This window comes from Sycon ciliatum, chromosome 10 (genome assembly GCF_964019385.1).
Source record: "Sycon ciliatum chromosome 10, ocSycCili1.1, whole genome shotgun sequence".
Taxonomy (NCBI): domain Eukaryota; kingdom Metazoa; phylum Porifera; class Calcarea; order Leucosolenida; family Sycettidae; genus Sycon; species Sycon ciliatum.
Genome location: NC_088652.1, coordinates 19,893,065 through 19,910,253, shown reverse-complemented (window position 1 = coordinate 19,910,253; position 17,189 = coordinate 19,893,065). Strand labels below are relative to the sequence as shown.

Here is a 17,189-nt window from a genome sequence, read left to right as displayed (position 1 = left end):
TTAAGGAGCATGACAGATTAACTATTCTATCATTTCCTGGGCCTATTATTTGGATGCCACAACTTTCAGGGCTAATTTTTTGGTCTTCATGAAAAACTGGTATCGTGGACTTGATTCCGCTTCTTTCAAGGAGAAATAATTGAAAAGAAGTCCCGAGAAACGAGAAATTAGGTCCGAAAGTCACCCCGTCACGGACCGTGCCTTATGACTCGTGCCGTTCCCTGTTCAACGACTCAACGACTGCAGCAGGTCGTGTGGTACGAATCGTACAAGATTTTACAGCTCGGCCTAGCATTCCAGACAGGCCCTTACGTCCCGTACCGTCAGCGTTCCGTTGTATATAAACTAAGCTTCACTGCCAGAAACTGGTCACATGGGTCTCCCTGAGAGAGGGGAGAGAAATTCAAAGGGTGACTTGCCACTTCGGCGCGACATTTTCAGCGCGGTGCATTTCAGCGCCTGCACTTCAGTGCCTGATTTCACAGCGCCAGCTTCTTCAGCGCCATGACTATCAGCGCGGTAAAGTACAGCGCCAGCGACTCAGCACGAAAACGTAAGGCGTGGTAATTTACAGCGCGAAAAGGTTTAGAGCGATACAGTACAGCGCGATACAGTTCAGCACAAAGTCAATACGTGTACAGCCAGTAGTCACAACAGGCGATGTTCATACATACATTGCATAATAAATTTGCGCTGAGAAACATGGCGCTTAGATTTGTGGCGCTGAGACCTGTCGCGCTGACATATTTGGCGCTGAAATATATGGCGCTGATTTAGGTGGCGCTGAGATATGATATTCGGCGCTAGTCTGCTGGCCCTGAAGTATACAGCATTGAAATATATCGAGCTGTAAAATTTGGCCTTTATGTTCACGGCGAACAGAAACGGTCGCGCTCATGGTTGGCGCTGAACTTGACGGCGCCGAAATGGCATAGAATCATTCAAAGGAAATATCTAGGATTGGAAAGATGGCTCCATTGGTTATTGAACAATGGGTGACCTCCTCTTCGAAACACTGGGTTGACTTGGGAATACAGAATGGAAAGGAATAGATGGATACTAGTTAAGAGTAACTAATATTATTATTATTATTATTCAAAGGATCAGTTAGGGAAGTGAACTGCCTGAAAAGAGAAAAAATCGCCAGACCCACCAGGACTCGAACCCGGGACCTTGCTTGTCATGAGCAATGCTCTAACCACTGAGCTATGGGACCAGGCTGAACCTAGAAGGCGCCGACAAGTTTTCACTCCAAAGGCAGCTCACAACACGTGCCACACATACTGATGGCACTTAGGTCTTTCTCCCTCCCCCAGGGGATCAACCACGGTCAGTTTCACGTGTTGTGAGCTGCCTTTGGAGTGAAAAACTTGTCAGCGCCTTCTAGGTTGAGCCTGGTCCCATAGCTCAGTGGTTAGAGCATTGCTCATGACAAGCAAGGTCCCGGGTTAGAGCCCTGGTGGGTCTGGCGATTTTTTCTCTTTTCAGGCAGTTCACTTCCCCAACTGATCCTTTGAATTTGAATTTCTCCCAATCCTTTCAAAAAAATTATTATTAGGCCCAAACAAATAATGACCTTGTTTCCGGTCGCCCGACCGGGCCACTTTTTCCCAAATTCTGAAACTTTTTTTGGTGCCAAATGTATACAAACGGTGGCAATGCCATGTGTGCAAGTGCACTCAACGAGTCATAACTCAATCAAATCTCAACCGAATTCCACAATTAAAACACCTACTAGGTAGCAGAGATTCTCAGCTGTCGGCTCGAAAACCTCCGGGGTCGATACGAGCTAGAATAACGGAGCTGAAAGGACTCGAACTGTTTGCTTGATTTCTCAGGTTGTACGAAAACAGGAATACATCACATGCTGTACAAGAACAGTGAGTCAGTACGCAGTCAACTAACTTTGACATTGATCCTTGCCGTGATATATGTACAATGTACATGTGTAGGTGCTCTTGTCCATCAATACCACAACAATTGAGGAACCAAAATAAAATATACAAAAAAAGTTTCATTCCGGCCGACCGAGTCTCCTTTTCGAGGGGTTGCCGACCGGAAACAAGCCTATTTTTTGTTTTGGCCTTATTATTATTTACTCAGATGGAGAGCCAAGGTTTAATTTATACAAAAGAGAAAGACCAAGGAACTACAAGTTACGAAGTTACAAGTTAGTTATTGTTATTATTATTATTATTGGCTCAGCATCCTTGTTTCATATTCATTTGGGAATGGTCGCACATACGGACTCACCACACTGCAAAGTGGGTGAGGACAAGGTGCAGAAAAACTGCATTCTCTCCTGCTCCAGTGAAATAACATTTCTTATCAGAGCGGGTTGCTAATCTAGAGTGGATACACACACCAAACACATACAGCACCCCCTCCCCTCCCCAAACACACACGTGTGTGCATGCATTTGAGCTGAGGATATCAAAGGTCTTGAAAGTATGCAAGTTCAAATTCGTGCATCAAAAATCCGGATCAGCTTCCAGAGATGCTCATTTGTAGTGGATTTAAAAAAAAACGGTATTAGAACTTTGAACTATTCGAAATCTCTTTCAGAGTAGCGGATACTCACTTGGTAGAATTTCCATTGGATCACAGAATGTAGCAGCTGGCAATACAGGAACAAGAATGGCTGTGAATATTGATATGAACGGCGCTTCTGGAGGTGAGGAGAACGTTTCCAGAAGTATGCCGGTGGATCTTCTGAAAGGAAGTAGAAGAAAGACCAAGGACACTGAAGAGCACTGCATTTTACAGGGTGCAAGCCGCAACCCCCCCCCCCCCCCCCTCCCCCTCTTCATGGGGTGCAAGCCAAGAGGCCGTCAAAGTCACGACGTCACTGCCTCACCCCGAGCTGCAACCGCGCACCCCTCCACCCCCCTCTTTACAGAGTGCAAGACGCATCTCTCTCTCCCCCCCCCCCCCCCCTTACGGAATGAAAGCCACATTTCCCCCTCCCTTTTTACGGAGTGCAAACCGCATCTCCCCCCCCCCCCCCCTCTATACAGAGTGCAAACCGCATCTCCCCCCTCTTTACAGAGTGCAAGCCGCATCTCCCCCTCTTTATGGAAAGTAATCCTCTAGAGTGGATACAAACACCAAACACAAGCCATCGAATGTTGACGTCACTGCTTGATCTCGCGCTGCAACCCCGCACACCCCCCCCCCCCCCCCCGCCCCTCTCTACAGAGTGCAATCCACATCTCCCCCCTCTTTACGGAGTGCAAGCCGCATCTCCCCCTCTTTACGGAGAGCAATCCACACCCCCCCCCCCCCATTTGTATTTAGTCACTGCCAGAAACTGGTCACATGAGTCTCCCTGAGAGAGGGGAGAGAAATTCAAAGGGTGACTTTCCACTTTAGCGCGACCATTTCAGCACGATGCATTTCAGCGCCAGCACTTCAGTGCCTGATTTCACAGCGCCATCTTCTTCAGCGTCATGACTATCAGTGCGGTAAAGTACAGCACCAGCAACTCAGCGCGAAAAAGTAAGGCGCGATAATTATTATTTACAGCGCGAAAAGTAAGGCATGGTAATTTAGAGCGCGATAAAGGTCAGCGCGATCAGGTACAGCGCAGTACAGCTCAGCGTGATACAGTACAGCGTGATACAGTACAGCGCAAAGTCGATACTTGTACAGTAATAGTCACAACAGACGATGTTCATACATACATTGTATAGTAAATTGGCGCTTAGATCTGTGGTGCTGAGGTCGGCATTTATGTTCGAACATGTTCACGGCGAACATAAACAGTCGCGCACACCTGGTTGGCGCTGAACTTAACGGCGCCGAAATGGCATGGAATCATTCAAAGGAATTAGAGTGGATGCACACCCCAAACACATACAGTCAGTGGGTGAGGACAAGGTGCAGAAAAACTGCATTCTGCCCTGCCCCAGTGAAGTAACACTTCATATTAGAGCGGGTTGCTAATCTAGAGTGGATACACACACCAAACACACCAAATGCTCACAGCACCCACCCCCCTCCCCAAACACACACGCACACACATTTGAAAGGATATCAAAGGTCTTGAAAATATGCAAGTTCAAGTTTGTATATCAAAAATCCGGATCAGCTTCCAGAGATGCTCATTTGTAGTGGATTTAAAAAAACGATAGTAGAACTTTGAACAATTCGAAATCTCTTTCGGAGCAGCGGATACTCACTTGGTAGAATGTCCATTGGATCACAGAATGTAGCAGCTGGCAACACAGGAACAAGTATGGCTGTGAATATTGATATGAACGGCGCTTCTGGAGGTGAGGAGAACGTTTCCAGAAGTATGCCGGTAAATCTTCTGAAAGGAAGTATAACCAAGTAGAAGAAAGACCAAGGATACTGAAGAGCACTATATTTTACAGGGTGGAAGCCGCAGCCCCCCCCCCCCCCCCCATTATGGGGTGCAAGCCAAGAGGTGTCGAAGTCTGACGTCACTGCTTTACCCCGCGACCCCCCCCCCCCTCCTTACGGAGTGCAACCCGCATGTCTCCCCCTCCCCTCTTTATGGAATGAAAGCCATATTTTCCTCCCCTCTCCACAGAGTGCAATCCACATCTCCCCGCTTTTTAACGGAGTGCAAACCGCATCTCCCCCCTCTTCACGGAGTGCAAGCCGCATCTTTCCCTCATCACGGAGAGTAATCCACATCCCCCCCCCCGGTCTTGTAACCAAGCCCATGTGCAAGTTTGGTGTTCTTTTGCTAATGTTCTTGGCCACGGATTGCTTTGCACTGGTGATTTCAGGAACAAAATCGCAGGTCTTGTTCCCGTTTCTGTAGAGTCGTGAGCGTTTACAGTACACTTTAGGCTTTGTTTTTCTTCTGTTTTATGCTGAATGACGCAAACGTACCAGCAATGAAACAATAGTGCCCTCTCTTGAATACTGCCCCCTCTGTGATGGACATTGAAAAAATAGTGCCCCAGGGGCACTAATCGCGCGAGTACGGTATGCAGACACAAGTAATGAACAATGGCCACTGCGTCCTGGCTCAGCCAGAAAGCACAATGTCTCCCAAAGGTTGGGAATAAGGCAGCAGTTAGGTGCGACCCACGTAGCTACTAGCACATCATGATGACCGTATTTTCCGGGGTGTTAGCCGCACTTTTTTTAATGCCTAAAATAACTCAAAAATTGCCCCTGCAGCTTAGACTCCAAATGCTGGCCATGAATCAACCAGTGATACAGCGTGCCATGAACAATATGCATGTTTATCACTTTCTTACAGTGCTGGCAAATGAAATCCGACCCCTTAGCGATGCGTTCGCATTCTAGCGGTCTCAATTTCATAGTTTTACTATCCCGTGTTGGGTGTTTGCGATGTGAGCGCACCGCACCGCTCACGGATCGGATTTCAGTTGCCAGCACTGTAGTATTGACTCCCATTGATTTCCGCTATACCTAAGCAGTCAAATATTACTGCATATTTCCTGCATATTTCACTCCTTAGACCTTTTTAGGGCCATATTGACTGCTTTTATTTGACTGCTTGTGGGTTGCGCAGTTGAACGGTGCTGCCTAGTGCAGCATGGTCACTGTATGAGTAGGTGATGGTGCAACGGTTGCACAGAAATCCATCATTGCAGTTGTACGATCTCTCTATGCTGCCAGTTCCGCATGAGGGACAAACCAAGAAGCATTTGCTGGAACTTCAGTAGTGCTGCTCAACTTTTTGACCATTCCTAAATGTCTCGTATGTACTAGTACCCATCAAGTTTGGATGGCCAAAAATTCAAAATCTGACGTGCGTCTTATACTCAGAATGTCAAAAAAAGATACAAACTTTGGCCCGAGAAGGAAAGTGCGGCTTAGACCCCGATGCGGCTAACACCGCGGAAAATACCCGGAAAATACGGTACTGACCTCCTTTCAGTCATTAGCAAAGTGACCCGTGGACATGAACTCCATCCGTTTACTTGCAGAGACACTTGTACATGTTTCCAGATATTTACGTGCCAAGCGTGCCGAAACCACCGTGCAGCCATTCTGTGTCCAAACGTCAGGCATTCCGTGGGCAAGAGTCAGGCATTCCGAGGCCAAACGTCAAGCATTCCGCGGCCAAACGTCAGGCACTCCGTGGCCACACGTCAGGCATTCCGTGGCAAAACGCCAGGCATTCCATGGACACACATCAGGAATTCCGTGGCCAAATGTCAGGCATTCCGTGTCCAAGCAGCAGGCATGCCGTGGCAAAATAGCAGGCATTCTGTGGCCAAACAGCAGCCATTCCATGGACAAACAGCAGCCACTCCATGGACAAACAGCAGCCACTCCATGCAGAAACAAGAACTACATCCAATTGTCACTGTGTGCAGCCATTGGCTGAAATTGTTGTTCCAAAATTGCTGGCTATGAGGCAGTTGTAACCAAGCAGAGTTCAGCTCTGGTCCATGGACCCATGACAATGTTCAACTTCTTGTAGACGTTCCGTGAAGTTTATAGCAACTTCTCTTGCTGTTACAGGGACTCGCATGTCCACCCAAAGCTACATTCAAAACTAGCCATTAGACGTCGTGTGGGGGACTGTGGAGGGAGTAGAATTCCACAGCTCTAGTCTAGGTGAAGAGAGTTAGGCCATGGCCATAACAACGCTGATACTATTATCCGGAAAATGTGCCGTGCTCCTGACAAGATTAGTGTTCACAGCTGTTAGCGGTCGCTTGAACTAGTAAGCGAAAAGCTGTTCGCTCGTCACAAAGCCTCAGTTTCCAAAACGTAGCGCACGGTCACGAAATTCAGTGGCGGCATCACCACGCCAGTACTACCCGGTACCCTAACATTGTGAGACATTGCAAACACTCGAAGAAGGAGAGATTAGAATGTGAGCACTGAATCATGGTTGAACGGAGATTGAGTAGATGCACACAGTGAATAAAAATCCTAACAAAAAAATTATAAAGAATGCCTAAGGAAATCGTTCAAATGATTTCATGGGTCAATTTTTTGCCACCGACTGTTCTAGCCTGAATGAAGATAGATTAGTAATAACGGCCGTAACGTAAAAGTCGTTACACCACCACCGATATGGGAATACTGGCGGTTGCATGCAGATCTGCATGACTTGGAAGTAACAACACGTTACTATCGTTAGTTGCCCATGATACGGTGCACCGGTGGTAAACGTTCCAACATGCACCACTACTTTTCACTAACATTATAAAGTACGTGTTGTTGCAGCATGTAGTGTGAAGGTGCGAGACTACACAAATTGTAGGAGCGAAAAGACGCGTTTTGGTTGGTTGTTGGTCTTGAAGGAGATCCAGGAATTTGTCGAAAAACTCGCCCTTCGGCGATTGCGCCCATGAGTATGTATGATGACATTGTTGCTCATGAGAAATTCGATCGCGAATGCCTCGATACACCAAGGAACACACGAATTGAGGTTTGTGTAAGTTTAGATTTGGGAAGATGTTCGAAGCAAGACAACTGAGCGTCTTTCAGCACGCCACTCGTGTTGCTCAGTGCGCGTTCAACAACCCCCACAAACCTCCGTCAAATTACACAGTGTTGTCACTTCATCAAACTCGTCAACGCTTCGCGTGTAGTGTGGCGAATACGGACTAGCGCACCCACGGCTAATGCTGTTCTCACCAACTGTCTACCCAAAGCCATCAGATAATCCCCAACAGCCGTCAACACAATCATTCACCCCGACACAATCGCACTCTATGCACTTGGCTCTTTCCGTGTGGCAGGGTTGAACAATTCGTCAGAGTATCGACAATGTTCCGTCCACACCGCGACAGCGAAACATAACCACCAAACAAAGTCAATCCACCGCGTGAGTCACACGAAATTCATGTGCAAACCTTCTAGTTCAAAAATACTCTCACCTTCCACTATTCATATCACGCATACCGCGTACATGTTCAAACAATTGAAAGAATCGAAAATTTAATGGTAGCAAGCCTGTCAAAGCAAAACCAACAGAATGACCAAGTAGCGCTCAGCTCACTACTTCACTCCGACACGATCGCACTAATTGCGCAAGGCTTTTCCGTGTGGTGTGGTGGCGTTCCTACGGGTGTGGAAAGCTCCATCTCTAGCCGAGTCTCACGCCAACCTGAAATTGTTTCCCTGCACTCGTACCCCGAAGGGATATCGTTATTTCGCCTCAGCATCCTCACTCTTCCGTTCTCATGCAGAGAAACACTGCCACTCAAACAAACGTGGGAGTTACTCGAAATTCATGTGCAAACTTTCTGAATGACGTTTCACTACTCTCTTTATCCCCATCATGCCTCGCCCGCGTGTTCCGGGTTGTGACAAACACGAATAGCCTTCAAGTCACTTGCCCTCGAGTCGACTCTTTCGCACTGTCTGTGCTTTTCCGCCTGTCCTGCTCAGATTTTTCGCCCGACAATCGACACGCTTTCCATCTCACACATGCAGCCCAGGAACTAAACTTTTCAGACACTACTTTCACGTCATCACATCGAACCTTACGAGCCGTCAGCACACTAACCCCTTACGGGCAAATCAGCCGCTAACTCCCTGCACCACTCCACCCATGTTCGTCGAGAGTGAAAACAGCCTCCAACATCAAACCCCCTGGAGAGCACACTCGATTCACACGCAAACCTTGTGAGTGCTATTCATATCCTCACTGCTCAGCCTCGTCCACGTAATCCTAGGCATTGCCGAGATCTCACGCCTCCCGCTCACTTCACTTCACTTCGAGACCAGATCGTAATCCGCGGCCACGACTTTCCCCTGTGCCGTGATCAGAAATTTCGGCGGACAATTGACACTTTTTTCCCCTCACACATGGGAATCGCCTTTGCACACCCTACGTCACCTCGACGGTAACGACCTTCTCGAGCCATTCAGCCGCCAAGGCATTGAATCTGTCGAATCAGATTTCATCACTACAAAATCATCATCAAAAACTCAGCCATGCAGGAGAGCACACGAAATTCGTGTGCAAGCCTTCGGACCTACTTGTACACTGGTCGAAGTCACCCAGGCCCTGACCATCAACTCGAACACCCACCCTCTCATAGGTAGCGCTGCACTCGCACACCCCATCATCTATCGACCCTTCGAAAATCGCCGTGCGCATTTTGGTACTTCTCGGACTGGACTTACCAGTGCTAAAGTATAGCAAGGGTTGTCTAATTTTTCCTTCTAGCCTTTGCCCGCACCAATTGCCGCCACTGACACTCGGAGGCAATTTCTTGCGTCTTTTCCGTATTTACACCATAGGGAGTTAGCAAATTCTCGGACTTAGATATTTTTGACGGCGTGGCGTGGCGTGTGCTGTGGTGGCGTTCCTACAAGTGTGGAAAGCTCGGTCTCTAGCTGAGTCTCACGCCAACCAGAATTTCTTTCCGTGCACTCGTACCCCGAAGGGATATCGTTATTTCGCCTCAGCATCCTCACTCTTCCGTTCCCATGCAGAGAAACACTGCCACTCAAAATCTCAATCAAACGTGGGAGTTACTCGAAATTAATGTGCAAACTTTCTGAATGACGTTTCCCTACTCTCTTTATCCCCACCATGTCTCGCCCGCGTGTTCCGTGTTGCCACAAACACGAATAGCCCTCAAGTCACTTGCCCTCGAGTCGACTCACTCGCACTGTCTGTGCGATTGCTTTTCCGAACTCAGATTCTTCGCCCCACAATCGACACGCTTTCCATCTCACACAGGTCAGGAACTAACCTTTTCCGACGCTGCCTTCACATCATCACATCGAACCTTACGAGCCGTCAGCACATTGACCCGTACGAGCTATTCAGCCGCTATCTCCATGCACAACTCGACGCATGTTCGTTGAGAGTGAAAACAGCCACGAACATCAAACCCTCTGGAGAGCACACTCAATGCACATGCAAACCTTGTGAGTGCTATTCATATCCTCACTGCTCAGCCTCCTCGTCCGCGTAATCCTGATTGTTGCCAAGATCTCACGCCTCCCGCTCACTTCAGTGAGACTCGATCGTATTCCGTGGCCACTACTCTCCCCTTTTGCCGTGATCAGAAATGTCGGCAGACAATCCACACTTTTTCTCCCTCACGCACGGGAATCGCCTTTGCACACCCTACGTCACCTCGACGGTAACGACCTTCTCGAGCCTTTCACCCGCCAACGCATTGAGTCTGTCGAATCAGATTTCATCACTAGAAAATCATCACCAAACACTCAGCCATTCAGGAGAGCACACGAAATTCGTGTGCAAACCTTCGGACCTACTTGTACCGTGGTCGAGGTCCGGCTCTCATGTCCAGCTCCCTTTAGTGACACACAATGGCAGTCTTTGGCCAGGATGTTCCCCTGTGCTGTGATCAGAGATTTCGGCAGACAATTGACACTGTTTCGCCCTCACACACGGTAATCGCCTTTGCACATCCTACGTCACCTCGACAGTAACGACCTTCTCGAGCCATTCAGCCGCCAAGGCATTGAATCTGTCGAATCAGATTTCATCACTACAAAATCATCATCAAAAACTCAGCCATGCAGGAGAGCACACGAAATTCGTGTGCAAACCTTCGGACCTACTTGTACACTGGTCGAAGTCACCCAGGCCCTGACCATCAACTCGAACACCCACCCTCTCATAGGTAGCACTGCACTCGCACACCCCATCATCTATCGACCCTTCGAAAATCGCCGTGCGCATTTTGGTACTTCTCGGACTGGACTTACCAGTGCTAAAGTATAGCAAGGGTTGTCTAATTTTTCCTTCTAGCCTTTGCCCGCACCAATTGCCACCACTGACACTCGGAGGCAATTTCTTGCGTCTTTTCCGTATTTACACCATAGGGAGTTGGCAAATTCTCGGACTTAGTAATTTTTACGAACTCGTTGGAGCAACCAACTTCATTTGTAATTTTTGACGAGCAAATGGTAGCAAGCCTGTCAAAGCAAAAACAACAGAATGACAAATTAGAGCTCAGCTCACTTCACTCCAACACGATCGCATTACTTATGCAGGTTTTTCTGTGTGGTGGCGTGTGTTTTGTGGTGGGATATCGTTTTTTTTCTTCGCCTCAGCATCGTCACTCTTCCGTTCTCATGTAGAGAAACACTGCCACTAAACCTCAACCAAGTGTGGGAATCACTCGAAATTCAAGTGCAAACCTTCTCAACTACTTTCACCTCTCCATGTATCTCACCGATACCTCGTCCACATAATCCGTGTTATGATATTTGCCGCCCCTATAATGATTTTAAAGTTCAAAATCAGCACGTCGTCTTCATACAGTGCAACACCGCCGAGAGCTCTTACTCATCACCGCTCTGTGTGAGATCTGTGGAAGAGTGGTCCGGCGTAACTTGGTTCTATCTGTCACCCACAGGCCCTGGACCAGGGAAACGTTGCCACCAAAGCTCAATCCACTGGCAATCGTTTATACCTATCCATGGCAGGAAAGCAGAGTGGTCAGGCATAGTTGCAGCAGGTGATAATGGAGAGAAAAATGCGAAATGACAATTTTAAAGATGCCAGCTGATATGAACTGCAGCTTTTGTAGATGGGAGGGGGAGTAGACACAATGTGTACTGGATTGATCTTGGTTTGCAGATCATTATAACATGATGCGCGGGTATCATGGTTCTCCTGCAGTAAGTCAGTGTGAATAGTTCAAATGAACAGAGGACACAAAGCGGTCATGGAGATACATGGATTTGGATATTGTCCTGCTAGTGCTAGTGTGCTTGAGATATGTTGCGCAATCCCCCTTTGCCATCCTTCCAGAGATATGTTGCGGTGTCGAGTAGGGCGTATCGGTCGTGGTCATGGTCGTGGACTCGTGGTTGCGGGCGTGGTCGTAGTTGTCGGAGGTTGCATGTATTGTGTCGTCGCGGTGGTTGATACGTTCGGATGGTGAGGCGTTGGCGGATTGCCGGGACCAGTTCCTCCGTCGAGGGAGGGCGTGGTGCCAAGTCGAGTTGTCGACGCGCGGCATCCAGGCGCGAGGGCCTGATGATTCCGGGCGCCGGTGGTGCTGGCGGAAGCACCGACGTCCGAGGCGACGGCGGCGATGGCGCTTGTCGCACCCAGTCGGCAAATTGTGGCGGCGACCCCATGGGGAAACATCCCACGGCTCTAACATCGCACAGTTTGGATGGGGTGGCGGTGATTGGGGCAGAGGAGGAGGCGACGAGGGCGGCGAGCAGGGCGGTAGCGGAATCAGCAGGGCAGCGGCCATGTGCTCGTCTAGAGAGAGAGAGAGAGAGAGAGAGAGAGAGACATGTTTGCTAGGTGGATGAGGAATGAAACACAACACCCAGGACGAGAACAAACAAAGCACGCAGAGCACACACACGAAAACCAAGACACGGGAACACCGACAGAGAAAGAGAAAAAAACAAAAAAACACGGCCAATGAAGGACACGTATGTTCGAAGAGCATGAACTTAAACTAAAGCGCGAGACCGAGTATTGTATGTGTGTGTAGGCGCAGCAAGCGGTGGGCGTGTAGGCGCAGCAAGTGGTGTGCGCGTTGCACGTCCCACTTGGATCAAACATTTCCAAAGGCAATTTCGATGGACTGTGCACGGTTAATGGCGGACAAGACTTTCAAAGCGAGGTCCGATCGCATACGTTACGTCAGTCGGCGTCCGTACAATTTCCCATGGTCCCGACCAATACTTAAAGAATTTAGGCGACACTTGGGGCAGCGGATGTCGATGTAGCCAAACATGTTCACCAACATTCAACGGACCTGCACGAGACTTTTCTATCGTGACGGGCCTTAGAGCAACGTTGACTAGAATCGAGATGCTGTCGAACCAAATCGTAGGAAAAGCGCAGCTTCGAAACATGCTCTCTTGCAAATGATTCGTGCGTTTCCGGAAGTGAGTCGGCAGGCGGAGGACACAAAATATCAAGAGGCATGTGTGCCTCGCGACCAAACATTAAAGAATATGGCAGTAGCAGCAGTAGCAGCAGCGGCTGTGCTGGTGGCGACAGCAGCAGTAGCAGCAGCTGCGCTGGTGGTGACAGCAGCAGTAGCAGCAGCGGCTGTGCTGGTGGCGACAACAGCAGTAGCAGCAGCGGCTGTGCTGGTGGCGACAGCGGCAGCAACTTTGAATTACAAGTATAGCAACTCAATCTCACTTTGAAATAAGCGTTGGAAGGACATAGCCAATGTAGTCAATAGTAAACAGCTCAGTTCTGTACGAGGACTGAGTTCAAATTATCCAGCCGGCCCACTTTCCATACTTTGAATAACTCATTCGAATTTGACTTGAAGCGACTTGCAGAAGATCGGTACGACGAAAAAGTTCGAATTACACGGAATGTTGGAACTATACCGTATACGAATAAGAGGGAGTCTACCTGTCCCATATTCTCCGGAGTATAAGCCGCACTTTGAACATTCACAATTCACCCCCCAAAAAGGGGGTTGCAGCTTATACTCCGATGATCAAATTACCGGTGGTAAATAGGGTAGATGTCTGTATTTGGTTGCAAGAAATGGGAATGGGGATTATACTCTGGAAAATACGGTAGTCGGAATAGACCCTGAAGCCAACAAAGATGACAGGTATAACAATATGCCTTCAATCCGATGGGCCTGATGGCAACGGACCCAAACCGTTATCAGACATGTGTGCATCCACCAACCAAGCTAACTTGCACACACACACACACACACACACACACACACAAACACACACACACACACACACATACATATATGTGTGTGTTAATGCAGCGCTTTTGAGTACATACCTTGATGGCAAACTGCAAGCATGGCTGTCTCAAATGCTCTTTATTATCAGAGAAAAGAATGTCCTGGATAGCATGGTCCGGTGTACGGTGTACCTCCTACAACAATACAAACACACACACACAGACACACCAGAATATCCTCTAAAACAACTCAGCGACACTGACTCACGCTGCTATCTGGAGTTCATGAGGTGTTGTCACGCTGGAAACGGAGCGTCCCTGTAAGTTTGTATCCCTGGTGATGTTTTTGCTTGGAGAACACTATATTATAAGTGGTGCTCTTCAGGCATAATCTTCCTCAGCCTACTCAAGCTCAACTGATGAGGGGTGAATTCCCCGAAACACTGTGTATTGAGCAGGGAGTGGTGCTTTCTTGCAGGTTTGTCGAGTGGACGGTTCGATGGGATTCTCTTGTGCTCTGGATGCCAGTCGTGAGTCAGTCAAGTGAGAATTCAAGTCGGCAGGAAAAGCGCGAGCTCCCATGTAGGGAGCAACACACAATTCCCCAGTTATCGCCGAAGTCGCACCAACCTCTTTTTTTAAACAACTCAATGGAAAGAAATAGCACAAAACAAAATGTGCTCAGAATTCTGGGCTATATTTGTCAATTCTGCACACGTCACACAGCAGCACATGACACACTTGCCTGGCACAAATGAGCACACAGCACACAAGCACTGCACTCTTGCCTGGTACAAGGGAGCACACAGAACACAAGCACTGCACTCTTGCCTGGTACAAGCGAGCCAGGCAACGGTGCAGTGCTTGGAAAAGATCTTCTAAACAAGTCTTCACAATTAATTTTTAACGTAAACCGTGAGGGAAGAAGTACTCAAGAGTCCGGAGCATGCGAAGTTACGTCCAGACGAAGCCTTCATCTCACAAACCAAGTTTCTCCAAATGTATACTCTGGAGGGTATCAAGGGATAGAATTGGATGCTAGTAAAATGCTCCAGGGACACTTCTCATTAAATTCAACGCTCGAGGGAATTTCAGGGATTTTGAGGGAATAAAGTGCATTCCAAACAGGCGGCGAGAGGGACAATAATTATAAAATCACAATCAACAGTACCAGCTGAATAGAAATGTCATTTAAAGGGCAAGTATACCTTAAGATCAATTTGTCACCAGTTGTAGTCTTCCGGGTGCTGAGTCGAATGGTCTTGGTCCAAGGAAGCTGAGACGCTCAACTTGCCCGCAGAGGAACAAAGTGAGCCCTGGGCATGCGATACATGAGCTCCCGAGCCTCCTTTGACGGAATCATGGCCATGACACCAATCTGAAAGTATGACACCATCAAATACAGTGAATGATGTGAAATAATGCACACAAATACATACGCATGCACACACACACACACATCCACCTGCCCTGTAGAGCCACTACCACTAGGGTCACGTGGGCCGCGGAGGGGCAGCAGAGAGAGAGAGAAGGAGCACGTCACCTGATGGCGCTCCAGATGCGAGACTAGTCGGAACCGGCGAGAGCAGATACAAATATGCTGGAACTTGTCCCGTTCTCTAGCCGTTGGACGGTGGCAGTGCCTTGAACAGCGACGTTGGCTGCGTCCCTGGGCTGAGCGGAAACAACGATTGCAGATGCTGCAGTAAGCACTGCAGCAACTTTGAGCGGCAGTATCAACGGTGGCAGCAGCAGCAGCTGACGCAATCGGTGCTGGGCAGGAGCTAGAAGCATAGCAACGGTGCACAGCCAAGCCACTGTGGCTCCGGAACCAACGATACACGCACACACACACGCACACACCATTTGACTGTGAAGCCCATCGCCGGAGGCAATGATAGCGATGCTACTGCAGAAGACATAGCAACTTGCGCTTGGATTGCAACATTCAACAGCTTGCAAGGCTGAAGAATTGACCGCCACTATTCAGCCTGGTCTACACCACACGGCTATGAAGTGGCTTTTTATGGCCAGTGAACCCCTACGTTTTGGCCTTTTTTAATTTTTATCCCGCACACACACCACACCACATACTTCGGCATGCACTGGCTGTTGGTAGCCACCCAGGAGAATGAAAGAAAAGTCCGGAGGAGTCCGAGAAAGAGAAGAAAGACGTGTGTGACCATAATCGTCGGGAATCGAACCCGCAACCTCTTGATTGGAAATCGCTGCACATACCACTGCACCATATGGGATGAGGCATGCACACACACACACTTGTACAGTCTGTATCGGCTATAGCGTACCCTTTTGATTTCCGTGATTTATCACTATAACCGATGCATCACTATATGCGATACCATCGATTTTTCTTTATTTTTTCGATCGACACATGAAAGGCAAGGAAATACTTCCAGCATGGCGTTTTGACAAATGAGCATGCTGCATAGTTGACAGTGTCCGCATTTCCATAAAAAAATTCTGTTATGTACATGTACATGTACGTGTATCACTATAAAAATAAGCAACATGAAGAAAGTTAAACAAAATAGGACCTTTGAATTTGATAAAGTAATTAGTTATCACTACAGCTGATAATAATATAGTGTGTTGCATGTTATGCATGTTTTGATTCTTTGTTGCCATCATTACATCCGATAATATTGGTTATAGTGATATTTGTACTGGCCAAAATACGTTTTGCTTTTGATATTTCGTACCAATATCACTGTAGCCGATATATTCTTATATCCGGTCACTCTATAGCCGATACAGACTGTACTAGTACTTGTTGCTTCTTGCCAAAACTGGTCACGTGGGTCTCCCCGGGAGAGGGGAGAGAGGCTCAAAAGGAATCTTGGAAAGATGACTCAATTGGATGATCCCACTTAAGGGCTCACCACACCTCAATAAGTGGGTGAGGACAACGTGCAGAAAAAGGCACACACACACACACACACACACACACACACACACACACACACACGCACACACACACACACCTGGTCCTGGTATACACTGCCATGTAGGTCACGTGTTTCTCGTTGAGCGAGACGGAGACGAGAGGAGACATGAGCGTTGGTGACGGGATAAGTCGTTTCACCTTTTGAGACGTCTCTGGCAATTCTGACATTGCAATTGGAACTTGTCACACACACACACACACGCACACACACTTGTACTTGCTCACTGCCAAAACTGGTCACGTGGGTCTCCCCGGGAGAGGGGGGGGGGGGAGACTCAAAAGGAATCTTGGAAAGATGACTCAATTGGCTACTGAACCACCCAACGGCCGACACCCCCTGAAATCCCCAACACTTTGGGTGGACTTGAAAATGATCCCACTTATGGGCTCACCACACCTCAGTAAGGCTGTGTTTACATGAGAAATTTCAACCCGGGTCGAGTTCAGCCCGGGTTGAAAGTCTGTACGATAGACAAAATAGGTGAGCGTTTACATGAAGACAGTTGACCCGGGCCAAATACTGATATGCCGCCAAAATTCCACTTTCAGAGTCCTGTATGGTCACGTGAATCCGTTCGCGCAAAATTTGCATGTGCAGTGCTGTTCAAACCTGGCGCGAGATACGCA

General features: G+C 48.3%; 1 protein-coding gene and 1 long non-coding RNA gene across 6 annotated transcripts in view; both read right to left on the bottom strand.

Moving 5' to 3' along the window:
- The window catches only part of LOC135825906 (uncharacterized), an 85,453-nt gene extending 75,494 nt beyond the window's left edge, over nucleotides 1–9,959 (bottom strand). For 2 of the 5 annotated variants that reach the window (XM_065338540.1, XM_065338541.1), the window contains exons 1-3: nucleotides 5,875–6,886; nucleotides 4,182–4,312; nucleotides 2,582–2,712 (exon numbers count right to left, since the gene is read on the bottom strand). In XM_065338540.1, coding sequence (XP_065194612.1) covers nucleotides 2,582–2,712; nucleotides 4,182–4,312; nucleotides 5,875–5,996 — 384 coding nt within the window. In that variant the 5' untranslated portion in view covers nucleotides 5,997–6,886. Of the gene's footprint in view, nucleotides 1–2,581; nucleotides 2,713–4,181; nucleotides 4,313–5,874; nucleotides 6,887–9,674 lie in introns of those variants that run through there. The other 3 variants (XM_065338543.1, XM_065338542.1, XR_010555169.1) reach the window with 3 other exon arrangements.
- A 1,322-nt stretch (nucleotides 9,960–11,281) lies between these two features.
- On the bottom strand, nucleotides 11,282–15,868 carry LOC135826559 (uncharacterized). Its single transcript, XR_010555326.1, has 3 exons — nucleotides 14,806–15,868; nucleotides 13,697–13,792; nucleotides 11,282–12,175 (listed from the first exon to the last, which is right to left on the bottom strand). It is a non-coding gene; the product is annotated as an uncharacterized LOC135826559 (long non-coding RNA).
- Between the last annotated feature and the right edge of the window lie 1,321 nt (nucleotides 15,869–17,189).